Raw genomic sequence first — 27,889 nt, forward strand, 5'->3', positions numbered from 1 at the left:
CCCTGATTGTCTACAACAGGAGAAGCTGTAGTGAACTCTTTAAAGCCAGGGCAGTTTTAGTCACCTTCATGCCTGAAGTGAAAACTTCGGCCGTAACTTTCACCTTCGCAAAGGGAAGGATTTTGTTTCCTGTTCAGAGACTGTGGTGTGTGTTTCTGGGTCATGTTTATGGCAGGACACTGTTGCTTTTGTGAAGAGAAACACAGGTGTTACAACTTCAGTTGAGGAATTTTTCTTCTGTGTGTCACCTTGAATGCTCATCAAATGAACAAGCTGAATAGTCTCCTCCCTGGAGGTTGCTGTGGTGGTTGGTGAGCACCTTCCGTAGATTGCTGTCAGGTGTTACAGGTAGTAGAAGAGAAAGCTCGTCATCTAATGTATGCTGCCAGAAGCTAATTTTAATTTTAAATTTGATGTAAGGAAGTGAGGGTATTAACCCTTCCTTTCATTTCCTCATAAAACTAGTAGAAATCCATGACAATTTCCTGGATTTTTTTTCTCACCTCCACAATCTGAATAACAATATAGGGAATTCTTCTCACATGGACTGCGTAGATCTGGGAAACAGTTCTGTTTGAAGTTCTAGATTTTCTATTTAGTGCTGTCTGGCCTTACATTTAAATGTCATGCAACACAATAAATTGCAGCTTATGCATTGGAGAAAGGGGGCAATTAGACATCCCAAGTTTTTTATATTATTCTGAACAAACAAGGTAAAATAAATCACCTTGTCATGTAAGCAACTGAGCAAAAGTTACAAGATACTGACAAACTTCTCAAAACATTTTTCCATCCCAAGATGATTTACTTTAAAGAAAAAACAATAAACACATCAGTATCTTATGCAAATTCAAACTGATAGAAACTGTTTTTTTTTTTTCTTCTGTATTGAGCTGTGTAAGTGTGCGCATTAAACTTTTTTCTTTATTCATATATTCAGTCTTCTGAGCAGGATGAGAAGCTCACTGGCACTACGTAATTCCGTAATCTAACAAAATACTGTGAGTTTTGAACTGGGGTGGGTTAGTTTTCTCAAATTTCAAAACCAGCTCTGAAACTGTAAATTTTTTTCTGTTTACATTTTTATCAACTGATCCCTCTTTTGTACATGCCCTTCTGGTGTAACTTTCTCCATTTCAGACATCATTTACCTGAGCCCTTCCTCTTCCTTGGTCTGACCTGTTCTTCCTTGTCACATACACGAGTGGTTCTGCTTTGTTCCTTCTTTCCCAGCCTCAGCTGGCATCTGAAGTGGAGAGCAAGTTTTAAAGTAACTTACAATGTAGGTACTAACTGTGGGAAGGAGGATACTTGTGGTTGTTGGTGGTGGTGGTGTTCTTTTTCCAGATAATATGATCTCTGTGCACACTATTTTTAGCATAAGAATAGGGCTTTCTAACTGATGTGCTTTTTATTTTACTGTATCGTTTGCTGATTACAAGTAACTGTTTCTGGTAAATAAGACAACTTGAGAACAGTTACCTTTTAAATAGATATTTCCACTGCATCTTTCTCACTAACTTCTAATTGATTTAGGATTGAAAGAAAAACATTTTGGAGACTGAAAAGCAGAAGCGGAATACAATATAAAGCCCAAGGCAGGAGTTATTAAGTAATACAGATAGAAGTCATCCACTAGCTGCTGTGGGTAAACAGCAGTGAGTAAGAAGTGATAAACGCCACAGCATAAGCCACTGCAGAGAGACACCTGGAGACAATGGCCTTTAGACCCTATCTCTCCTCTTTGTTTTCAACTTTATATCTTTTCTGAGGGAGCTGTTTAGAGTTGTTTTTTGCTTGAAATCAATTTAGTGTTTCTCACTTTTTGAAGGATATAAAGTTACATTTATAGTAAATGCTCTGTTTAAAATAGAACGTCTCAGATCTTTCAAAATCTTGTTCATTGCTTTTAGGGCCTGAACAGAGAGGACAGAAAAGAATGGGGTTATGTTTTGAATTTACATAACGTTAATGGGCTGAAAATGTGGAAGATGTCTTTTTTTCAAAGCTTTTTTCTATTGATTATTTAAAGGAGATGCACTTAAATAGTTAACCTAATGGAAGAGATTTCTGAATGCAGTCTTCAGTGAAATGTATTCAGATAAAATGAAGGTCACTTTTTTAGTGAAAACAAACAATACATAACCACAGCTCTAAATTAAGTTTGACATAATCAGCGATAGTCTGGTTAAAACATAATGCTGTATTTAGACAAACATACTACAAAGTCAGAAAGGGAAGTTGATACAAATTGAGGATTTTTATTTACTGTGTTAGAAATTGTATCCTAGGGGGACTACTTCCAAAAGATGGTGGGTTTTCTCCCTCAAATTGAAATCTGTGAAAATAAACTGAAGTTGTTATTGAGAGCTCTGGTGTACCTGAATCTGTTACAACTCAGAATAATCTGCAGTTTGTGTGGAGTAAATCACATAGCAATAAAACATAATTATTCAACCTGGATTTTTTGATTTTGCATTTTAAAATTTTGATTATAATTTCCTGATCTATCTTGGAACTCTGTGTCTACATAATACTGTATATTTATTTTTTCACCGTTTTGAACTTAGACAATAGTAAATTTTTGTATATGGAGAAGACCACCCTCCCCTCTTAACAACTGATGCACTAGACTTTTTACCTTAATAGCGAAAAGTTACCTAAATATTGAGAAAGCTAGATACAGCTATCTATAAAGTTAACATTTTTTGTGAACTGTTCTGAAGATTTTTCTATATTTTTATCTGTTTTAAGAAAACTCAGCTTTTACAAAAGCCTATTGAATGTTTCCTCTGTTAGTAATCACAACTGGACTTTCAGAGTGGTTGGAAGAACACTAATGGCACAGCACTCCTCCTGAGCCTTTGATTGTGTAGGATTTCTTCAAGACTTTCTGTTAGTGGGGAATTAAGCTGAAGTTTAAAACATAGCCTAATCCGTACCAAGTCCATATTTTTTTGAAGAAAAATGAGGGTTTGCAGTCTTTGTACCTGTTGTATTTCCTGCAGAAGTGATTAACAAATGTTTCTGAGTGTAAGATTAAATATTCATTGCTATTTTGCTGTTACAACTTTTTAAAATTCTTCCTATATGAAGATATTGTTAGCTTGTGCAAGAATTTGTGTGGAAATTGGCTATGACAGGATTAAGATTGCAGAGAGCTGGAACAGGTTTGCCTTTAGGGACTATGACTGTTGGAAATCATTTATTTAAAGGTAAAAACGTTTGGCTTCATTTGCAGTTTGTGTGTGCACCAGTCTTATCTCTAGGCAAAATGCTTCATGAAATCAACCCCTGATAATTCCTCATTTGTTTGAAATGTCAAAATGTGTCAGTTGAAATAATTAGAAATCCTTTTTGTTTTGTTTGCTGAGTCTGACGCTATACTGAAACATGACCGCTAATTTCCTTCTATTCATTTTGTCTCCTTTTTCTTTTATTTTTTTTTTTTTGTGTGTGGTTTACCATTTACACAGTGAATTACTTAATCCCTTTTCCTACTGAAGTTTTGTTAAAGAAGCTAATGCTGTGCAATGTGGGTCACTGGCTAAAATGATGTATGCAACTTAATTACTGTCTGAACAGAAGGAATTAATGTATGAAGAGGGGAAAATTGATATACCTTCTGAAAAGTAGGGTTTTCGCTAGTTTTTGCTTTTGTCATGTTTGGGTTTTTTTTCCTTAAGGCACTAGATGCACTGAACAGCTGAAATTTAAACTCAAAATATCTTCTTATAAGGACAGGCTTCAAACTGTTATCTTTTTTTTCAACTCAGAATCAGTCTTGGTGATTCTGCCAGTTTACGTAGCTGTATTATTACTGGAGAAAGCAGGTTTGCATGACTTTCTGCTCATGCCGGTGCAGTGGCAATGATCTGGAGAATTGTGTGGTTCACAGAAGGATTAGTATTTCACAGTTAGAAAAGATCTTCTCAAAAGTGAAGTCTTCGTTACTCTCACATTCAATGTGGAGAAAGATGGTGGGTTTGCATTATTTTGAGATAACTTTTAGGGCCCCTTTTAAAAATTGAGATATGAAAACATCAGTGCAAGTGGATTGCAGTATTTATAAGCAGTGCTTATAAAAGGAAAATATATTCCATTGTAGCAGAAATGTTGCTGTCTGTTTACTGCCACAAAACAAAAGTCCTTGGAAAATGACAGATGATTTTATAGATGCTTATGCAGTAAGAAGTAAATACCTTATCTGCATATTGTTTGAGTGTCAATGCCACTTTGCAATTTGGTAGTAGAGCACATCTTTCTTAAATGGGTTTCTGTCAAGAATAGAATAGCTTTGCTATTAGTGTTGTGTGTCAATTCCCTTTGTAATATGTCATATTTACCAAGAACTTTATTTCAGTGACATCTAAATGTGCCAGGTTTAAATCAAAAGAAACGCCATTTCTCAGGGGACTACTACCTATTTTCCATTTTCCCTTTCATGACCCCTCCTTTCCTTTGGCAATTTTTTTTCTTCATTCCAACTGCTTTTGCTTCTGATATTCAGTACTATGGTGCTGTCTCACAGATGTTACCGTCACCTGAAAGGGCTCAGGAATTGCATGACAAAGGAGAATACTGGGCCTACTGATTTTCATATGCTTAGAGCACACTTGGCTTATTGAGATGATTCCCTTCCTTGACATGAATTCTTTTGGCTCATTCTACGCATGATGTATTTTTGTTCCTATGCCCATGCTAACCTGTTTTCATTGTTCAGAATCTATATTGTTGAAGCTTGATTTGAATGTCACATCTATTTCTTCTTGTTTCAGAAGAGGGAAGTTCTTCTCTCTGATGGCTATCTCTGCTGAGTAGTCATATCTGAAGAGTGCTTAGCAGCACTAATAAAATTAGGCAGTGTTTTGTAAACATTGTCTCAGTTGAGTACTAAATAAGCTTTTGTGGAAATTTTTAAATATTATTTTAAAATTCATTGTTGTGGTCTCACAGTAAACTTTCTGTGTGTTCTTACTGTCTTCCCAGCTCCCTTTGTCATACCTGCTGGTATTATGCCTGGGTTTTGGGTGCTTTACATGCATGTGTTTGTGTGTGCGGTTAAGATACAGTTCCAAGCCTTGTTTACACTTCAGGGCAAGTTCTGACTCAGCCACTTTGCAGAGGGGATATGCAGTTATCCTCATTAGGTAATCCTTTGATGTAAACCCACATTTCTTAATATTTTCGCCCTTTTGTCCACTTATTTCCTATGACCTAAGAGCTGTCTGCCTTTCAGTTTTGAGCACAGTTCAGTTTCTGCAGTACACTGCTCACTATACGCAGGGAGTCAGCTGTAATACTGTTAGTACCATAGTGGGTAACTGCTAAAAGTTGAGGGGGTGCTGGAACTTCAGCTGTTGTTGCCTGCAGGTACTTGATTTCCAGGCCACCAAACCCTGGTTATCTAATACTGTTAGAAGCCAGCTAGTGATTTGAAGCACACTGGTTATATCTCTCATTACAGATAGGCCATTATTATAGTGGAGGCTTGTGGGAGATTGAATGTGTTCATCTTGATATGACAACCACCTAAACATTATCTGTTTTTTTTTTTTTCCAGGCTTTGGAAAGCTAAGTTGGTAGCTTTCCATTAGCCACAGCTTAGCGAGTTTAGGTAGGGATGCCACTTATTTGGTCTGGTTTCCTTCACCAGAATAACCTGTTAACACTTAAAAAATTCAGTGACTACAGCATGCACAAGATGTCTTCTCCAAGAGGCACCATCACCTTCTAAGGCAGGAGAAACTTCTGTGGAATTGCCTCTGGCCTCTCATTCCTTATCTGTACCAACTCCGTGACATGACACTGACTTGATCATACAGGAGCAAGAACAGAAGTTGCTTCATGAATGCTTTAACAAAGAATCAGGAGGGAAGGACAGATTGCCTTACAGACAGTAATGACTGTTTTCAGGGTGTTTGTAGTTGGTCACCTTTCTAGCCCCGAAAATGTTCTGTAGAAATCCTATTGCAAAACTAAGGTAATTACAATGTAAGTGTAATTACAGGAAGATGTTTATGAGACTTCTGACATCGTACGTCATCCCCATATGATACTATGGGGATACTCCCAGTCTCAGGCACTGTTTTCTTGGGCAAGAATCCACTAGTACCTTATAGATAATTTTTTACTTAAGCAAAGAAAGGCTGTGTCAGACTTGTTTTTAATGCTGGGCTTTGTTCAGTTGAATACTGCCACTCGTCCAGGAACTTTAAAATAATTTGTTTAAAAGGTTAAATTTAACTGTGGTGGCTCTCACCACAATGGAGTATCCTCACTGGTAGTCAGTGGTGTTTTAATGTCTGTAGTTATTGTTCTGCAGCTTGGAAACTTGAAAATTCTGGGATTATGCTATTCTCTTAATATATTTTGCTGTTTTTCTTGGTATCTAAAGCTGTTCCAAAGCAATCAGAAAAGACTGTACAACTTCTTAGTTTTGAGATGGTTTGGAGAATGTAAATAAGTGTACTGCTCTTCAGCTTTGAGGCTACAGCCCACTAGGCTTAGATGATTGAAATAAGCGAAGTCTGAGTTTCTTCCATTTGAGGAGTGCATCAGTTTTCAGTTCTGACTTACTGCCAGTTCTGTTGACTGCACAGTAGGCATGTCCAATAAATATAGATGTATAGGTGTAGTCATCTGTGTAGTCATGTTTGTCAGCAAAACATCTTCTGGGATGTCAGAACATTCTAATTATAGACAAGATGAGCAATTTGGAATGTTAGATTTAGTGGAACTTTTCTAGTAAAATAGATGTCAGGTGACTTAGACTCATTTCCTAAAATAAAGTGTCATGTTATTTCTAGTGAAAATATTTTGTAATGAAAAATATTTTAAGAGATTAAAATTCTTTAAGATTCTTTAAAATTCTTTAAGAGATTAAAATATGCAGATTGGTGGTGGCTTAAAAAAATTCTCAGTGAGAAGACGTGTCTGTGAGTGAATGATTAGCAGTATCTTTTTTTCTCCCCTCTTTAGATGCCTTTTTGCTTTTATTCTTTCTGATGATAGTTTCATATTTTAGGCAATTTTATCCTAGACCAAGGTAGATTAGTTTCTTCTCATCAAAAAGGCGCTCAGATGATTACTGATACAATAACAGCCCTGCTGTGTGCCTAGTTTAGTTTGAGTTGATATTTTTTGAATAAGGAGGACCAGAATCATAAATGTTTTTAGATCTTATTCATACCTTGTATAGTGACATCAGTACAGTACTTTCTCTACAAGCAGCTGCTCATCCTCTGGCTCTCTCCCAACTAATGAACTGCCAGTTTATAGCAACAACTCCTGCTGTTAGTCCTTAGAAGTGTTTCAGCTTGTACTCTGTATGATTAAATTTTACTGCTTTTTTTAAATTATAGTTTTCAAGGTGTTCCGGTACAATATCCCAGTCGTCTTTTGATGCCCAACTTTGTGTTGTCATCAAAATTTACCACTGCTCTAAAGCAGTTCCATAGTTGTTTTGTGAAGAGTGGTGTGGATGATCTTAATTTTGCCCAGGCCCTAGCTCTGTTTCATCCACTGCTATAGATGTAGGCTTAGTTTTGCTGGCCAGCGTGCATGATTGCCATGCTGAGTGTCCGCTGGACACATTACAGCTTCCAGGCTTTAATTTTGAAGCAGTTCTCCACAAGAAAGCAGATTAGTTGTTCTACTGTGAATTTCATTTGGTTTGGTGTGGTAAAATGCAGGACTATGGGCTCTGTTTCTCGTCTTGCTCTGCTTCAGAAAAAGAAATAAGACTTGAGTCTCTATTTGTGGAGTAGGAATAAACAAAAGATAGTTCATAGAGCACTCTTAATCATTTTTTGGGGGACTGATGTTATACAAAAATAACATTATGCTGCAGCGCAGTTTGTGGCCCTGCTGCTGGTCTGATCTTGGACCTCGCTCATGGTTCTGTTACTCTTTGTTAAATGGTATCCTAAAGACTGCTTTCATGTGTTGACTTGCTCTAATCTCTAGTGGGAAGATTATCAACGTAAAACTGTTCTTATGGTCAGATTTTTGTGGTATTTAGTTAGAGGTGCCTATCAACAAAGAACAGCGTGAACCCAGTTAGTCGCAAGAAGAGCCCAGTGTGAGACTGACTTTTCAATGGAAGCCTTTTGTCAGTATGGATGCAGGAAAATGCTTTCACGAGAGAAAGACAACAGAAAAAAAATTAATAACTGAAATTAGTAGAGGAGGATTTTATTAAAATGCTGGTTGGTGCTGTTTAGGGAAAAAGATCTAATGTGTCAGCCTTGAGAGAACAAAAATGCAGAGATGAAACTACAAGTAGTGTTTACAGGTCTTTCCATATGCATTACAAAAGAAACTCGTTTTCTGTTCAGGTTGTGTTGTATGCTTTATTCCCCTCTCTATTTATCTAGTTTGTGGCAATTTAAGATATATTAAAGATTGAGCAAGTGACACATTGCATAACAGGATGCTGCTTATTATATTATGTATGGGTCACTTAACAGCTTATGCTATGGCTTACTTTTTCTTCATGGAGGAGGAACCATTTTTATTAATAAAAGCTTTTTCTTCTAAAATAATCCTGACTAATTCCCACCACAGCTGCTTAGATCACATTGCTTTGAGTGCAATTAGGAACAAAGCTGTGCATGAAACTTAAAACCCTGATTATTTTTTTTTTTTAAACTTGACACTGTGTAGCACTATATTTACTAAGATGATCTGGTTCAAAAGTTTCTCCTTGTGATACCTGGAGTAAAACTTGAAGTATTTGTGATTTGTTCTTGCAGGTAAATAGATTGTTTTTTCTCCCTTTGCAAATGTTTGTTATGGATTTATGCATTAATATTAGTAGTCTTATTATCTGTAATAGTTGGTTCATTGTTAACTTCTAATCTCTTATTACACAGTTACTAACAGAGCACAGAAACCGAAGTTTGAAATTCCAAGTGCTTTGCTTTTCCAAGAAGAAAAGAAGCCAGCATAGTCCTCTAACAAAGCATTTTTATTTTGTTTGTGTTAATAGAGAATGAAGGGGTAGAAAAATTGTTTTAGATTTCTAAATGAAGCGATAGTTAGGAAATAGAGAGGACATGGACTTGTGCCTTTTAATCTATAACGCAACCTACTGAAGTGTTGTGTGGACAACAGCAAGTCTTACGAGTGAAGGATGGATTTGCATGGGATGGTGGCAAAGCTGCCTGTAGGAAGAATGTTGCTTTTCCTATAGTATCATCATATATATGAAAATCCAGTACTATCCTGTAAAATTTTTTGGTTATGACTTATATCTTCTCCTTTGCTGCTTCAGACTTAGTTGTAGTTTAACTGTTGAGGGAGGGATGAATGTATTCACATACATAACCAGAGTTAAACCAGTTAAATCTGAGATGCTAGCGGTTGCCAAGGCACTATTAACCCTGAAATCACTTGAATTCTGTCTCTTTCTCTTATAGAGTTAGATATGATATGGCATGAAAATCATATCAGTTACATCGCTTGTTTTATGCCTTTGGTGATGTGCAGCGGAAGGCTGTCTATGCTGATTTGATTTGTGGAAACGGCATTACATAGATAAGTTGTTCTCTTGGCCTCTGGTCCAGTAAGGAATGAAAATTAGTATTGTGTTGTTGACTGGCTTTACAGTAATTCTCAGTGAAGGACGATATTTGATTTATTTTTATCCAGTGGTATGTAGATCCCTTGTAGAAGTGATACAGATGAGCATGAGGACCTTCAGAACACTGAAGTTCTTTATCTGTGCTTGAGGCTACTTGTGTTTTGAGCCCCTCTTTTTTTTTTTTTTATTTTTATTCTGGGTTTATGTTAACATGCAAATACAAGGACCTTATGGAAGCATGAACTAACATGTCCTTCCGTTTGTTTATGGTAAGTCTTTATTCTTGCTGTGTCATGTAGCAAAAGCTACCCACATTTTGTGAACTTCAGATATGTTTGTTATCATGCTTAATGTGCTTCAAAACCTTCAAAAACTTAAGTTGAAATGAGAGTCATTAAGCAAACCAGACTTGCATGACAGCATAGTACTTAGTTTTGTCAAAGTCTGACAACCTGCTGAATTTCTAAGGTTAGCTGTGTTTTTGTACAAATCTGTGGCCAGACAACCTTTCTCCCAGATATGACCTCCTTTCCTGTTTTCTGCTTGGACTTCTTTCCTATTTATGCCTGAAGGTTGGATGTTGAAGGTCCTCTGACCTTGGAAATTGATCCACTTGAATTCTCTAAAGACTGAGCTCGGGAACCTTTAGATCCTGCTCTGAGGTTTGCTTGCTCAGCATGTGTAGGTTTTTTCTGTTTTGTTTTGACTTTTCATTTCTCTTTAGTTGACTGTTTGATTTTCTATTGAAATGTACCTAATAGGCTGTTGCGGTTTAATGCCAGCTGGCGAGTAGGACCTTGCGGCTCCTTGCTCATTCCTTCCCCACCAAGTGGGATGGGGGAGAGGATCAGCAAGGTGAATAAAAAACCCACAAGCAAACCTGTGGGTTGAGGTAAGAACAGGCAAAGGAAGAGAAAATAAGAATAGTAATAGAATATACCAAACAGTGGTGCACAGTACAATTGCTCACCGTCTGTGATGCTGATAACCCATTGGTTCCTGAGCGGCAGTATTTGCCCTCCAGCCAACTACAGGTTCTACACTGAGCATGATGTGATATGGTAAGGAACACCAGAACACCCCTTTGGCCAGCCTGGGTTGGCCGTCCTGGCTTTGCTCCCTCCCAGCTTCTTGTGCACCTGGCCAAGCCTGGAAAGCCGAAGAGTCCTTGACTGCCCAGCAACAAACAAAACATCAGTGTATTATCAACATTCTTCTCATACTAAATCCAAAACACAGCTGCTAGAAAGAAAATTAACTCTGTCTCAGCCGAAACGAGGACACGGGCTGAGCTGAACAAGTTCATTTGTTTTAAATGCCAGGCTGATGCGGTTATTACAGGCACTCTTTAACAGAAGCTGGATATGCAGTGTTACTTCTTGGCTATGTCTAGTAGTGGGAGAAACACAGGAAAGTATATTCAGCCAAGTGTGAGCTTTTTCGTAAGGCAAAATGGTACCATTGGACTAGATGATCTTTCGAGGTCCCTTTCAATCCCTAACATTCTGTGATTGTGTGATATGTTTGCCCCCAGACACAGTAATTACTAAAGCTCAGAAACAGTATTGGTATTTCAATGATCTGTACAAAACACCTATAAAAACTTACCTTGAGTGTTGGTGTAATTCCACGCAAACCAAAGTACCTTTTAGTGCCTTTTTTTTTTTTTTTTCTGTTGCATTTCTCTGAAGGGAAGAAGCAGCAACACAGAGCTTGTGTGTGGAAGTGCCTTTATGTTATCACAGCTGGCCTAGAAGACACGGCTCTGAACTGTAATCTTGGTGTGTTGGTATTAGATGTCTAGGGATGTTTAAAGAGAAAGCTTGAACATTTCTATAGGGCTTGAGCAGGGAAAATAAAGTATCTGGAGAGGGTGTGAGTTTCAAAATGTCCCAAAATGGACATCTGCTAATCAACTTTTCAATTTTGAGGCTTGAACAAGTAGTAATATCTTTAAACCAACCTCACGTAACTTAAATTTTATCTTATTTGCATCACTGGAAGTAATTGTTGTAATTAGAGGTAACTTGCAAAACCTGTGGTCTGTTCTCTTATTACAACACAGGAGAATGGGAAAAAATAATGAAAGTAATAGATTTGACATGTATCGATTCCTATTACTTGCTGTGACTTAAAGGAAAAGTGTTAAATATTTTATTTATAAATTCTAAGGAATCACCAAGGTGATTTTTTTTCTTAGCCTAGCCTTGTTCTGTATTTTCGAACAAAGGTGATGGGACTAATCCAATACATTTCATCATTTGTCTGAATTTAATGTGAGCTCCCTGGAGCACAACTTCTCAAATCAATAGGTTTTAGTGCTACTTATTTTTGAAGGAAATGGCACCAACCAATAACGACAAGCTAGCAATAAAAGAGGAATAGCCTTTTTGGAGAGGTTTCAAAAGAATAAGAGTGTTCTTAGATCTTTTTGTGTGTGATCATTTCGGAGACATTGGAACTACTTAACTAACATTGAAGAGACCAGAACAGAAAGCTGGTTAGATGCTGGCTCTTTATGAAATGGGAGAGATGTAAGATTTTTTCAAGATGATCAAAGATGCTATTTGCAGATAGATGTACAGTACTTTAAAGTAAGGTACAATAGCAGAAGACTTTCCAACTTCAATTTAGGGAGTGTATTACTTGTGACAATTTGAGTACCAGTACAAAAATCAAAGATAGTCTAAGAACAGTGTAAATGAGTTTTTAAATGCCATGAATACAGGTTAAATGTGTTGTTTTAAAAACCCAAACCAAATTGTCCAGTTTTCAGTTGACTTAATTGTGATTTGGCTTAAAAGAAAGGACTTACCAGGAGTACTAGTTACTGATTTATTTTTGTTTTGTTTCCTCCACCCCCCAGGTTTACCATGTGAAATAAAGTGATGAAATCAGTGCAGCATGTAGTATTGGCATTGCCCTTTTCAGATGCTGAGAGGGACCACATTGTTTCCTGCTATCCATTACACTATTGATAGTTTAACTGATTCAGTGGTGTAAAGTGATCCGCAGTATTTGAAAAGCTTAGAACTGAAAATGCTAATAGAAGTTTGACATTATCAGGGTAGCAATATGGGGCTAGATTGTGCTTTGGCTACTCTGTGTAACTCTATACTAACTCAGTTTTAACAGAATATGTGATTTGGAGCAAAATTTGGTACCGTAGGTGCAAGTCTGATCAGGGACTAGAAATATTTATTTCAGCAAATTTAAAGCCACCTTGGAAAAGATTAGTGGTTCATTTTCATTAGGTGCTTTGTGATTTGAAAACATTGTATGACTTTTGCTCAACATTACAATTACTAACAAAAAAGTAATTGTACATTTTCTGCTAAGATGTGTCTGATAATTTTTTTCAAATAATACATACATTTGTGTACAAGGTGGGACGGAAAAGTTTATTCTCTGCAGCGAGGGAAAATATCTATCTTCAGAAGCCCAGAAGAGCAAAGAAGAACAACTTTTGCAGTGTCTTGCAACAACAAGAGGTTGTTGCAACTATTGTTCCACAAAATTAAATCCACAGTGCAAGCCAGTATTTTTTCAAAGGTTGTCTCCCTGATTTTTGTACTTTACTAGATGGGACCTTGGTAGCGATGGTTGTGTCTGCCATGTGACCATTAGCCACAGAAAGCCACTAAGGTGGCTGATGTACTGTCTCAGGTGAGAATTTTAGTGCGTGCCCACAGTTTTGAACTGAAGATGCAGTTTTTCTGTGTCCATTTTTTCCCTGAAAGAGGCTTTTAAAAATGAGTGTGCCTGTACAGTGGCATTTGTCACAGCTGTGAGGCAATTTTGACTGTTTCTTGGATGGCGGCATTACTTATGTGTGACAGGCACTTATAAACGAGGGTGAGATATCACCTGTAGTGGGGTTGAGGCTGGGGTTTCAGCAGACTTTGTATTATAAAATCACAGCTTTTTGACAGTGTACAGCAATGGCCACTGTTGTGGCCCCAGAGATTGAGAATATTGAGGTACTAGAGAGAGACATTGAGGTCCTAGAGAGAGTTCAGAGAAGGGCAAGGAAGCTGATGAGGGGTGTGGAGCACAAGTCTGATGAGGAGCGGCTGAGGGAACTGGGGCTGTTCAGCCTGGAGAAAAGGAGGCTGAGGGGAGATCTTATCGCTCTCTGCAACCACCTGAAAGGAGGTTGTAGAATGGAGGGGCTTGGTTTCTTCTCCTGAGTAGCAAGTGACAGGATGAGAGGAAATGGCCTCAGGTTGCAGCAGGGGAGGTTTAGATTGGATATTAGGAAAAATTTCTTCCTGGAAAGGGTTGTAAAGCATTGAAACAGACTGCCCAGGGAAGTGGTGGAGTCACCATCCATGGAGGTGTTTAAAAGATGTGTAGATGAGGTTCTTAGGGACATGGTTTAGTGCCAGAGTGAGGTTATGGTTGGACTTGATAATATTGAGAGTCTCTTCCAACCAAAATGATTCTATGATTCTTGGAGTTTTACCTATGTCTTGTGTTCTTTTGCATAGTCTGGCGGTAGTGATGTTCCATTTTGTGTTTTAGGCCAGATGTTCAGCAGCACGTGCTCTCTGTCAGACAGGATGGCAGCTGCACAGGTACAGCAGAGGTGGAACTTGCTGGTTTTGCCAGACCTTCAAAAATACATTGGTGTTCTTTTTTAACATCAGGAAACTGAGTATCATATAAACCAAATTCTTTCACGCGGTGTACGCTTTAAAAATGCTTCTGTCAGTGAAACTTGAGTTCTTAGAAAAAGGAGTGCAGATGGTCCTTCACAAGATTTGAGGTGGAATTCATCACTTTCATTTACTCTGGTTTCTCTGCTTTACAGCAGGGACTGTGGAGCTATCTAAGACCAAACTACATCAGCTTTTTCTACATGTGCCTTTGGTTTTTGGGGTGCTGGTTCTCTTGGGTGCTGCAGTGTCCCTCAGGACCCCCTCTCTGCGGGGCCTGGCAGCCATGGGGCCTCCTGTCCCACAGCACAGCTCTCTGGCTGCCTCTCCTCCCCTTCCCCTGCTGCCTCTCATGCCACTTTAAGGGTCCTGCATTAGATTTCCAGCTGAGTGTTGTCTTTCTTCTTGTGCTTAAAACCAGGGCCTAACAGACAGGGCCTTCTGGAAGGCTCTGAGCGGCCCTGCTGGCTGGCCTGGTGGTGACCACCGAGTGTCTGGCCCAGGATGGCTGTGGTGAGTAGTTGCCATCTTTCTATATGCCTAGATTTTGTTGTTGTTAGTACAAGAGATAGCATTGAGGAGTTTAATATCTTTACATATAGCAGCAAAACTTCTGTCAGCTCTACGATTCTTGGAGAAGGCTGAGGGGGGATCTCATCAGTGTTTCTAAATATCTCCAGAGTGGGTGTCAAGAGGATGGGACCAGACTCCTTTCAGTGGTGCCCAACGATAGGATAAGGGGCAACAGGCACAGACTGAAGCACAGGAGGTTCCATCTAAACATGAGGAGAAACTTCTTTACTTTGAGGGTGCCAGAGCACTGTAACAGGCTGCCCAGAGAAGTTGTGGAGTCTCCTTCTCTGGAGACATTCAAAACCTGCCTGGACACATTCCTGTGTGATCTGCTCTGGGTGAACCTGCTTTAGCAGGTGGGTTGGACAGGATGATCTCCAGAGGTCCCTTCCAACCCCAACCATTCTGTGATTCTTCCCAGGGACATGCATTTTTTATTCTGCCTCCTATTAAGTAGGTCTGACCTCTTTGATATGTAACCCTCTGCTTGCTGCTTCTGCATGTCTTTACCAGTCAGTCTTCAGTTTAATTTCCTTAGCAAATACCATTGTGAATAAATTAGGTGAAAGTATGAAGTGTAGATATTTCCCTTGCTTTGAACTGGAGAGCTTGCAAAGCTGACTGCTGCAGGTGGCCCATCTATGTCCTTTCCTCTTTGAGGTATACCTGAGGCATACCAAGACGAAACTAAGTATTTGTCATGAGAGTATTCCTATTTAGTATTTGGCAAATCAATGCTGTATTAATCTTTTCAGTGTTCACAGTGGAGATGTCAATAGGAAGTTGATGTTAAGGTGAAAGATTAAAAGGCAAAAAAATGCTCAGTTTCATCTCGAAACCAAAATATTTATTAACAGATGGAATTTTTTGGGATTTAGGTTTTGTTTTGTTTGGGTGTTTTTTTGTTTGTTTGTTTGTTTTTTAAAATTGTTTGGGTTTTTTGTTTGTTTTTTACTCATAAGGTTTCCAGCTAGCAACATGTTTGAGGAAAATCCTTTCCCATCTGTTCAGTTTTGTATCTGTGCAGATGTATAAACAAAGCACAAAAGGATTTGTAAATAATATTTCATTTACCTCAAGTAAGTATGTAATGCTAAAATGGAAACATTAGGACTAAGCAGATTTCTATACCATTAAGAGTGAAACTGGTATGCTATTTCTTTCTGTTCTGGTATATGCATTGTAAGAAATCTGTTTAAATGTTGGAGAGAGTGCAATAAAAAGCTGAAGATAGCATCTGAACATTAGAAGGATTACCTTACACTGATTTAACTGAGAGAAACATAGAAACCAATATTTCGTGGCATGGAACCACCGACTGCTAAGGCAGTGTACGTTCCATGCAATGGATAACCTAAAGCAAGTAGCATTACAGTTATGACACTGGTAAAATTCATGTGCCATCTTTAAATCCAGATCTGACTAACTTTTAAATTATATTCTGCATTAACATACTATGATATGAGGCTTAAATACCTTGAGGGTTGAAATCAATATTCATAATATTTGGGTTTTTCTAAAATAGTCTGTTTATATGCTTACAGTTAATCTATTCAAAATGTTTTCAACATTGGAATAGTTTCTGGCTTCAATAGAAAATATTATTTGTCCTTGAAAGTACTTCAGTCTGCTAAGCAAATAAACTTTTGTTTGTCATGCCAGCTATTCAAGTTTATATTTTTCTTTTATTTCTGTACTCTTTATTTTTTTCTCTATGAAGGAGTAACTAATTTGTCTTGAAAAACATAAAATGTGCTTTCTGTCACAGAGTCAGCAATATTGCTATTGCTTTCATGATTAACTTGAAAGTGAAACTAGGGGTGGGAGAGTCTTGCAGGAATTGTTATTTTTATAGACACCTCACAAATTTGGACTTTCTGGGCCATTTATTCAGTTTGCTGAAAATCAATTAGCAATGAATTTGGGTTTTTACCAATTTAAGTTTCCCAAGCCGGTTTGTTAATCAGCTTTATTTAACCTCCTACTTCCTGCACCAATCTTCCCCTACTTCAAAGAGTAATTTAGAGTATAATCGATGCCTGGTATTAAATCTGCGAGTATTGAAGTGTGGAGACCCTTAAAATGGTCAGCAGCATATAATTTAAAATGACAAGAAGGGGAGGGAAAATTACTTGCCTGAGCATTAATTGGAAGGTGTGAGTATCTTCTAGATGATACAAGTTTTCCAGCATGAGTTGCTTCATGATACTTTGTCCCTTCCATCTCCATTGCTGAGCCCACTTCCCTTTGTGGGCACACAGGAAGAGAAAACTCTTTCTTCTAAAGTTCATCCTATTTCAGCTCCCTGAGCAAATGCAGAGAGTTCTTTCTGAGGGTGATACTGTGGATTTTTTTTTCCTGCCATACACCCAAAGAAATAATGGAGAATGTGGTTGTAACCTCTGTGTACTTTCAATAGATTGGAAGTGAGCAGCTTCATCAATTGGACATATGTAAGACTGTGGTAGAGAAATGGTATTGTTATTATTTGCTGGTGTTTAGTGAAACCTCACTTATTTCATAAGTACTCAAAATTTAGTTATTTTCTAAACCAGCTAATTTTGATACTAAATGTATGGATTTGCAGCAAAATGACTTGTAGCTACTACTATAGAAATCTAAGCAGCTTTTGAAGGAAAATACAACAGTTTTTACAGGGCCACTAGGTCAATGTAACTATTATATTTGAAACATAGCAACCCTTTCTTTTTAAAGTATCTCCAAGTCTTTCAAATGTGACATTGTAGAATAAGTGAAAGCATACAGTCTATTATTTTGTATTAATTCCCTATTAACAGACTCAGTGTTAGCATTGCTTCTTACAAGGATCAGCCTTTGCTTTTATCTAGTGCTAAGGCTTCATTTTATAGTCTTTTTATCGAGTATATAGAAAGGAAGGTACAGGTTCTAATACAGATGATTTAACGTGTGTGATTTACTCAGGTCTTGCAGGTTTTGCTTTGTTTTCACTCAAGATGTGGACTAATATATACAAGTGAAATCATGGATGTTCTTTGACAGTTGGTATTTTGACTCTGTTTCAAAGGTACAGTGAGTCAAGAGAGGATGCCATGTATATGTATGATGTGTCTGTGCCTGCAAAAATAAAAAAATATCTGTCCTGACCTTGTCTCCAAAAAGTGTTTTATGGCATATTAAGACTATTTAGATGTATACACCTCTGATACAACTCCTTCATAGAAATTGCACACTTTTCATTTGGAAGGATTTATGCTAAGTGCCAGTATATTTTGGCATAGATTTTTTGTTACTCTTTTCGTTAATGTAAAAACTTACCCTGCAGATGAACCCCTGATCTGCTTAAAAGGCTTCTGTCAAATGCCTTCACAAAAGTATCTGGAGGTCTTGTCTCTACAAGTTTGCTACTGAAGTCAGTTTTCTTCCTCCAGTAATGTTACTTCCTCACTGGGGGAAGAAAAAAAAAATCAATGTTCTTGACTATTTGAATATTGTCTGTAATACATCTCAAGCTTTATAAACTTTAATTTTGATCAAAAAATGGCACATTTAACTCGTGATAGAACTTGCCACATAATATATTTATTTCTTGTATGTGTCAGAACTCGTCAAACTGGTGTGAACGTGACTTAACCTGCCATTAGAAGGAAAGTCCAGCGCTGTTTCCACCTCACAGTGCTCCATTGACTAGAGGGAGTGGCTCAGCCAAAGCAGAATGCTCCAGCTGCCACCAGATAGCCTTTTACATAAGCACATAATCAACTTACATTAAGAAACAAAGTAGGTAATCATCTCTTACAGTCAGAATACTTGCTCCATTTGAATTCAACTTACAATGTCTAATTGACTCCTTAGGAGCCATGTGTACTAAAAAACCAAATTAACAAGATAGCTGGTAGATTCCTGATCTTTCTCTGCACTGGACTTAGAGCAGATACCCACTTCCAGGAGCATGGTGGTTGGATGTGGGAACTGATACTGTTGCTGTAGCAAGGCCTCAGATGTAGTCGTATTCTAAAAAGTAAAATAATGGTGAAAATATTTTCTGTTTTCCTTGGTTTTAGTCATAGCTGCTTATTTATAAAACAAAATGGTGAGTTTCCTTTTTTGTTTGTACTGTGCCTGCTAAGAGAATTCAAGTCAGGATCTGTACCTGGTTATTCCCATTTATATTTATTAAATGTAGTTCTGTTTTATTTCCAAGGAATTGTCTGATAGAATGCTTCCTGAAAGCCAAGAAATTGTAATTGTTTCTAGAAGGCAAACATAAATTACTTTCCCCTCCTGAAATTACCTCCTTACTTATGGATTAAATCTTCTTATATTTAGGGAGGAAAAAAGAGAAGTATTAGGAAGTAGACAAAAATAACTCCAGTAAGACATTTTACTACTGACCAGGGCACTGCCAAGGATTAGTTTATCTCATTTGTAGTAATACTCCTTGGGCTATCACCTGAAGTTTTATTTTTGGCACTGTAATTTTGGTATCTTGCCACATCTTGTCTGCCTGCAGGACAGCTGATCCTGCCCCTAGGATACATGTCCTGTCGTGTGTAGCATGTAGTCAATACCGTTTGGAAACATGCTGGTTTTATGAAACTAATATTATGCTCCTCTGTAGGAGGCAAACATGCCCCATTCATTTTGAATGTATATTTGTGATATGGCTGAAGAATCCTCTGTTATTTTACTGCATTTTAGAGGGAACAAAAAAAAAAAAATTAGTCTAGAACAATGATTTCTGACTTAATTTGGGTTTTGACTTTGGCTTTCAATATTCTTAAAGGCTTAAGGTAAAAAATTACCCGGTAGAATAAATGTCTGGAATGCTCAAGCTTGTGTTTACAAACACATTTGTTACTGAAATTGGCCTGGTAGTCAGTAAACTCCTGTAAGCTCTTTGTAGAGAGAACATAAAACTACCTCTCCTAAAATCACCTGACTTGTAGACACTTGTCTGGAAGTTTATGCAACCAATTAAATTTATCTGTGGAAGTTGTTTGGTTCAAACCTCTGCTCACAATATGGACAGTTTTACAGTTCAGTTGAACTTTGAAGTCAGATCATATTGCTTAGTAAATCTGTAGTGATTTGAGAAGATGTATGAATAAGGAAGTGTGAATCAAAGTACCGAATTGTTCTGGTCATGTATTTTCTAAGTAAGCAATATTTGGAATATATGGTACGGCATAAGAAGAGTACTGGATATTCACTTTAGACTTCATTTATTTCCTGGACAGGGAATGTAAAAAAAATAGCATGACAGTTTCATTCAAAATTCCCCGTTGCTTTTCCTAACCCAATTTTGCAACAGCTGAGGATTTGCAGTTTTGTTTTTTTTCTTCCTTGGACTGGCTCCAGGAATTCCTAGTCAAACAAGAGGAGGCAGATGGGAGGCACACTGTTTTCTGGGAGCAGATGAGTTGTATTGAGCATAAAAGCTAAATCATTAAAAAGAAAATCTGTCTATTAGACTGTTTTCAAAAAGATGACGCTAAGAAACACTAATAAAAGAAACAGTCTATTAAAAATATTTTCTCTGCTGTTGTAATAACTCAAATTTCTTGAATGCGTGTATGTATTTTAAATACAACAAAATGTTGCAAAATGAAAAATATTAAATATTTTTCCCTTTTTATGATTACCTAGCTGTTTGAGTTTGTACATTTTTTTAGCCTCTCATGTAAAGCAGATTAAAACAGATAATCCTAATGATTCTAGTTTAAAGGGGTTTTTTGGAAGTACTTATTCAGTTGAAGTAACACCTCTCAGGTATCCTCCTTCTGTTTAAAGGTGAATTATTTTTTTCTAAGATAATCTGTCACAGAGACTTTCCATAAGCCTGATACTCGTGATGTGGTCTTTGAAAGGCCCGTAGGGCCTGTGACATCCTCAAGTACATATGTGTACTTGAAAAGTGTTTCCTGCCAGCATGTACTTTGTACTGGGAGTTTAGTTATGGTAGGGGTTCCCAAAATGTGGGCTCCGGGAGACAATCAGCCTTCTGTAAGTTATCATTGGCTCATGTTGGTTTTCTTTGTGGTATTCTACAGAGAAGAAAATGTGTTTAGATTTCGTATTTTTTGTTTGCTTATTGTTGACAAAGGGAAGGGATGACAGATCAAACTTGGAAGTCTGACAAGCGTTTCTTCAGGACCTAGCTCACCAAATCATTAAAGATGTGAGTTAATGCTGTGGGGTACAACTGTCTAGGGAAAAATGGGGAAATTTTTGGATTGCTAGAGTCCTGAAACAGTTTTATGGCAAAAAGAGACTATCCCATTGTGAGCTGTAATTAAGGGGGTAATGCATAATAACTCCTCGCTTCCATCCCTCCCCACATCAAAGAAATCACAGCAGGAACTCGAAGCCTAGAAGTACGTGCCTCCTCTTGTGGTTTTATGTATGCTTTTGCTACTGAATAGAAACCTGCAACATCAAAATGTTGTTCAAACTTTTCTGTATCACTGAATGGCAGACATGTGGAGGTTGAGATTACGCTTATCTTCTCATCCCAGACAAAGCTACATAACCTTCTCTGCCTTTATTGTCAAAATCATTGCAGCTCAGAATATATTAATCTCAATGTACAGTGCAGTTCTAGACTTGGTAGAAAAGTCTTTCTTTAAAAATATCTCCACTTTCCTGCATGAAGGACCCAGAACAGTTTTGATACATTAAAGGTGAACGTGGACATTTCTTCTTCCACATGTAAAGAAAAGGAGGTACATGGAACATTGAAAGCTTTCAGTAGTATGTTCCTCATGTTCTATAATTACATTGATACCAGTCTCATAGGATTACTCAGTACCTTGCCGGCTGAGCTACAGATAAATGCTGAAGTGTGTGTTTTACATTTTAAAGTGGAAGGTAGCTACAGTTTTTACTAAAATAAAGTCATTTGTACCTGTGATCAAGAAATGGTCATTGAAACTGCACTGAGTATGCTGGAACTTAAAATGTGTTGGACATGCTGGTCCCTTGCTATTATTAATGCTTTTATTAATAGTATTCTACAAATATGGAACGTTTAGTCAGGGTGGCCAGTCATTGGGGATCAACTTCTAGTACCTTACAGGTCACTGAATGTATGTTGCAAAGAACTTTGATTTAAGTCCTCACTTTTGTCATATCAGGAGAAGTTCCCTCTGTGAGTTATTAATGATATTTTGGTTTGAGCTTCACTGAACTTTTTAAGATGGTAAAAACCAAAAGTTCATCCTTGATTTCCCGTCTCCTGTCTTGTTCAGTGGTTAGTTAGGTGTTCGAGTTTCTCTGATTTTAATTACCAAAGAATTTAGCTACAGAACTTTCTTTTTTATTTTTTTCCACAGTTTTGACTACTAAGTATCAGCTATTTTGATTACTGAAGTTTCATGTTTAATTACTTGTATGATATATGTTCTGGACTTTTTAGGGTTTTTTTTTGAAGGGCAACTGGCACTACCTTCTAAGTAGTCAACTTAATTTCATTTATTTATCTTGTATTGTGACAAATTCTTCGAAATGTTGCCTACATTTTTCTGAGACTATGACAAATGAAATAGCTGTAATGTAAAATAATAATTTTGTGTGAGTATCTAACTTCTAAAATGCAACTAATAGTAGCAAATACTGTTAGAGTTTACTTTTTATAAATATTTGACTGGTTACTGTAGAAGAGTTTGTTCTTGAAGTAGATCTTTTGATGTTTGTAAAAGTAATAAGTTGTGAAATATTTGCTGTACTTCGTATTGTTGAGTTGCAAATCCTTAAATCTGTTCTTTGAGAGTAAAAGTAAATATTAAAAAGCTCAGTACATCAAAGGAATTGTCAAGTAATACTTAATCTTAGTGGAATTCAAATTCCTCAGGTGCAGTGAAAACAAAAGAGATTCTAAAAATCCTGTGGTTATTGGTGTCAAAAGCTTTTTATGCAACATGAGTAGGTTTACTCATGCTCCTGACAAGAATACCCAAAGGTGATGAATGTCCTTTGTGCCACTTTATGAGTTTAGAACTCTCATTTTTCAGCAGCATAGATTTTATCTGAAGTCAGATTTATGATCCTGATGCCTGCTACTTTTGGAAAATTAAAAAAATCCTCACTATTATGCATTGGGATTGAATGGGATATTTCCTGCATGATAGTAGGTAAAACTATAAAATACAATTTGTAGCCTTGTACTTGAATCGGCACATGACCTTTTCCCTAAAATACTTTGCCATATGGCATTGCTTTGCAGTGTTGAAAGAAGTAGTAGATTAATATTTTATATTCCTTTAGTTTGCTACTGTTATACTGGGATACTATTGTATAATTATGTAAAAGCTTGAAGTTTGAAAGTATGTTTGCCAAACAACTCAAAATAAATGTTCCATAAACCTTTAATCTTATCTGTAGTGAGGGTCCTTTCTCATATCAAAGTGCGTGTGTTGGTGTTCACCAAACTGAATTTGCATAACATGGGATTTGGTGTTAGTGTGCAGTAAAGAGATGAAGGAAAGTGCTAAAGTAGCTTCTAATGATATACAATTCATCAGTTATTCTGGACAGCCAAGTTTATTTCTGAATTATGAATACAAGGTTTGTTCAAGATGAAGTATAGCTATACTGGGATTATGATGTGATAGCTCACAAAACCAATTAGATATGAAAGTGAGGTATATAATTTGTAGGTTACTCTACATGTAATATGGCAAAATATTATTACCCATAGTAGAAATTTGACTATTAACGTTGTTGATTTGACTAATGCCAGGGCTTCCAGGCTGTTGATAAACTTACCAGTAATGCAGGGAAAGCTTGTCATTCCTACCTTACCTGTTTACTTCTGTGGGTAGTTACGTAGGCAAATACAGCCCAGCCTTAGAGGGAGTAAGTTGGGGACTAAAGTAAGCGAGCAGGATCAGGATCTTCATTTCAAGATCTGTCAAAACATGACACCTGTTAATTTTGCTGAGGATTTAGGTTTCTCTTTATAGGCGTGGAAGACTAATACGTAGTAACTACATTGGTCTTTCTGCAGCACTCATGTGGTTTGATAGTTTGTTTTTCATCTCTCATTTTTCTTGAGGTATTTGCTTGTGATGAAGTTGCAGCCCAAGCTCAAGCATGTGTGGTAGCATAGCTACAGACATACACTGGGAAGCTTATTTTTTTCATTAGTCCTTGTGTAGTGAAGAAAACAAAAAGGTGTTATATAGTAAATCACTCTTCATCAGTAAACTGTAGTTCAGTATCAGCTAAGTATAAATAGATAAATATGTAAAGATATATAGAGATATTTATGAATGAGTTTGCAATTAATATTTCTGTGAATTTCCAGCACAAATATGTAACATAAGGACTAAAGCCCTGGGTTATTACAGGTGGAACCATTCATGGAACAGTGTGTAGATGTTATTTGGCTGCTGCCTCAGTGGCGCACAAGGCCAGCATTTTATGAATTGTTAACTTGTTAGAATACATGATACCTACCACAAGGTAGCCCCATCTTCTCTCCCCAGAATCGGGTTTGCTAGCTCTGTATCCACTTAGGAATGAAAATAATGTTAAACTCTAAAAAGGACTGACTGGTCAGGACAGTGAGTAGTTACTGCTTGTGATGAATTTGTGTTATAGATTTAAACAAGATGACAAGGGTTTACAAGACAGAAGGAACATTTTTTTCTTTGGGGGAAAGCTACATGATGTTTCTCTAGTGAAAGCAGGAATAGAGAGTTCTGCTCGTCTGTGTGTCAGTGGAGTGCAGTAAAATCGTTAACTTTACTTTTTGTCCATAGCTCACCTGAACAATTTAGAAACTGGCAAACATAAAGATGAAAGGTTTCGAGAGTCCTTGTACTAAGTGTAAAGAAGTGTATGAAAGCCCATATCTTTTGATTGTCTTTGCTTCTCTCTACTCTTTACATTTAGATGTAGTCATAGCACAGTTTTGGCCTGAATGTCTGGCAAGACTGCTGCCTTGTTGCAGGTAGGGTAGGTATAGTAGGAAAATAGAGATTTTTTTTTTTTTTTTGTTCAGTGTTTGCTTAAAGAAGAGCAATACTAATGGGAGTGAGCAGAAGATAGGCTTGTTATTTGCTAAAATTCTTGTAGAAGATGATGTCACTCTCTTGCCAGTTCTGATCATGTCCGTGTGAAGGTTGATGATAATTTACTGCTTTAAATTTAAAGCATATTTTTAGAATATGTTGCCTTTAGAAACTCTTCTAAGAACACTAAGGACTGACTTTTAGTTGCATCTGATCTTGTCGGTCTTGCCAATACGTATTGTTCCCATATGCATTGACTTGTGCCTTCGAAAAGATAGACAGCAGGTTTTTTTTTTCTTGGTTTTTCTCAACCATTTAGTATCTCCATATATCTCCTGTTTCTTTAGAATCTGTTATATGTAATAGTAATATTTTTGGAAGGTTTTCAATTAGTTTTCTGATCTGAAAATTTTGATCTGTCCTTGGAATGTTTCTTGATGAATTATTACGAATAAAATTATTTTCTGGCAAGTAAGAGAGTACAAAACCCTACATTCTGAAGTGTCTGTACAGCTCTCTATTTAAAAGTATCTTTACAGATACTCTGAGTTTGACTGGCACTGTATGCAAATTTTAATGGCATTTAGTTGCTTTGCAAGAAGTAAAATAAACAGCAGGTAATAAGTCAGTAGTAAAAAACGTAAAGCGAGAAAAGCACATTAAAATGATGTATAATATAACTACATTTATTTAAGAATGTATTCCAATAGCAAATGGCAAATTTCAACAATGCAAAAACTGCAGTTGCTTTTGCACCAACGTAATAAAATTGCTTGGTTTGCAGCTTTTGTTAGCACCTAAAGAAGCTGTGAATCTTCTCCACAAACCTTAATTTCAGCTGTTGGTCTGGAGCTACTTGGATATAAGCTTGATTTATAATTAATTTAAGTGCTAAGGCTGCCAAATATCATGTGTCTTATGTGACACTTTCCCTTCTGGCTTCTCCTATTGCTTCTATTTGCAGTGTAGTTTGTTTCTCATTTGCCTTTCTAATTGCAAGTGAGACACTCTCGAAAGGATTTCCATGTAGCAGCAGTTCTTGACAGGGGCTGGGGAGGCATTTGAGGAGGCTCGCCTGTCTCCCTGTCCCACCGGCAGAAGGACTAAAGTGTGTCAGAACCAGGATGGTGGGAGGAAGGGAAAGAAATGAAGTGAAAGCATTTTTCCAGCTGTTCAGTAATCCACATATTTCACAGATCTACCTTCTTACCTTCACTCCAGTGATTCTTTGAAACTGGTTGATGATTGCGTGTGTGAAATAGCAGACTTATCTGTATCACTTTAATAGGTACTTATCATCCAAATAAACAGGGAAATGAAACAGAATCACAGAATGGTTGGGGTTGGAAGGGACCTCTGGAGATCATCCTGTCCAACCCACCTGCTAAAGCAGGTTCACTTGGAGTAGATCACACAGGAATGTGTCCAGGAGTGTTTTGAATGTCTCCAGAGAAGGAGACTCCACAGCCTCTCTGGGCAGCCTGTTCCAGTGCTCTGGCACCCTCAAAGAAACATTATTCTTTCTCTTGAAGAAAAAAACACAAGCATCAGAAATGGGTCAGTATGTCAGCAATATTTGGAGTCTAAATTGAGCATATATGAAAGAACTCAATCTTGCTTGAATAACTTGGGTTAGATTTTATGTATTTGAAACAAAGAACTACTGTAACACATTTTAAGAGGAACACAAATCGCTGTCCTTGTCATCATGAAGTTGAATGATTGAACCACTGAAGTATTGAGTATGTGGAATTCGGTTAAAGATGGTGCTCTAAACTGGAAATGCGAAAGGAGAATTGGACTGCCTACAAAGTGCTATATTAGAATGTCCCCGTGCAAACTCATGTGATATGATTGGTATATAGCTGTATTAGGGTAGCCTCAGAAACCTTTTATTCTAAGTACAGTTCTCAAGGATGCATGAGCTGGAAGGCTGAGATAAATTTATACTGAGGATACATACAGAAATATTAGGTATTTTACAGAAACTGGACTATTTGCTGTTGTATTATAACGTTTGTTCTGTCCACTGTAAATTACAGAACTTTACATGATTCCATCATCATATTTCTGCATTTTCTTTTTCTAACTTAAAGCAATTTCACAAAACTTTATGCAGCCTATTGCTGTGATGCCGTTTGCTTTTCTGCCCGCATGCGCGAGACCCATGCAGGAGATGGAAAGAAGGATCAGAAAACCAGAATTCACCAAATGGTATACGCGTGGCTTGGTCAGGAAGTTTGCTTGTGGACCTGACACCATTTTCTGTAGTCAAGATATACCCAGCTTTATTTCTAATCGCATCCCTTACCTGAGATTCATAAATAAAATAACCTGTTTGAAGACAATGTTTATTATCTTCCCTTTCTTCTCCCTCACCATATACTTAGGTCCAACATTGTGTGATTTGTAGGCAATTATATTGGAGCGTTTTATTTTCAAATTTTATTTCTGATGAAAATCACCGTGCAAAGATCTAAAATGCATTTGCTGAAACAAAATGCAGTAGTAAATATTCTGTAGCAACAGTATAAGGCAACAAATCCCATGGCAGTGGCATCTGCCATAGGAAATGTGTTAAGGAGCTTCTGGGAGAGAGTTGTTGTGGGTTTTTTTTTGTGTTTGCCCCTGAAGTGCTACATTTTGGTGTTTGATTAAATTAGTGGTTTAATGGCATATGCCTGTATGGCTTATAGGTGCATGATGTAATTTACTTTCTGTTTATGGTACCTAATGTTGAGGTAATTATTTTTCAGATTATAAAACCAGATAGGGAACTTATCTGATAATTATGTGTTTGAATTATTTTATCTGTGCCATTTTATATTCATATGAAGTGTATAAAACCAACCATAACAGCTTTTAAAGTTACATTTACTCTTCATTCTGAGCTTGGTTTGTTTATATGGACGGCTGATATAATTCTGTTCTGTTATAGAACATAAATGTTCTATATCAGCCTTAGGGAGTTTGCCTAACCATTTAAAAATTTTACAAAGATCCTTGAAGTGGATGAGGCTTTCACTATTTATCTCCATAATATCTCAGAAGTTTATGATTTTTTTTTTTTGCAACGT

At 37.2% G+C, this 27,889-nt stretch overlaps 1 protein-coding gene across 7 annotated transcripts in view; it reads left to right on the forward strand.

Moving 5' to 3' along the window:
- ATP11A (ATPase phospholipid transporting 11A) overlaps nt 1–27,889 on the forward strand; it is a 129,520-nt gene that overhangs the window by 29,106 nt on the left and 72,525 nt on the right. Inside the window, exon 1 of one of the 7 annotated variants that reach the window (XM_065059085.1) lies at nt 14,734–14,757. The exons of the other annotated variants lie outside the window; for them this stretch is intronic. Within the exon in view, the coding sequence (XP_064915157.1) occupies nt 14,749–14,757 (9 nt within the window). The 5' untranslated portion in view covers nt 14,734–14,748. Of the gene's footprint in view, nt 1–14,733; nt 14,758–27,889 lie in introns of those variants that run through there. 7 annotated transcript variants of the gene reach the window in all.

Source organism: Columba livia, chromosome 1 (genome assembly GCF_036013475.1).
Source record: "Columba livia isolate bColLiv1 breed racing homer chromosome 1, bColLiv1.pat.W.v2, whole genome shotgun sequence".
Classification (NCBI taxonomy): domain Eukaryota; kingdom Metazoa; phylum Chordata; class Aves; order Columbiformes; family Columbidae; genus Columba; species Columba livia.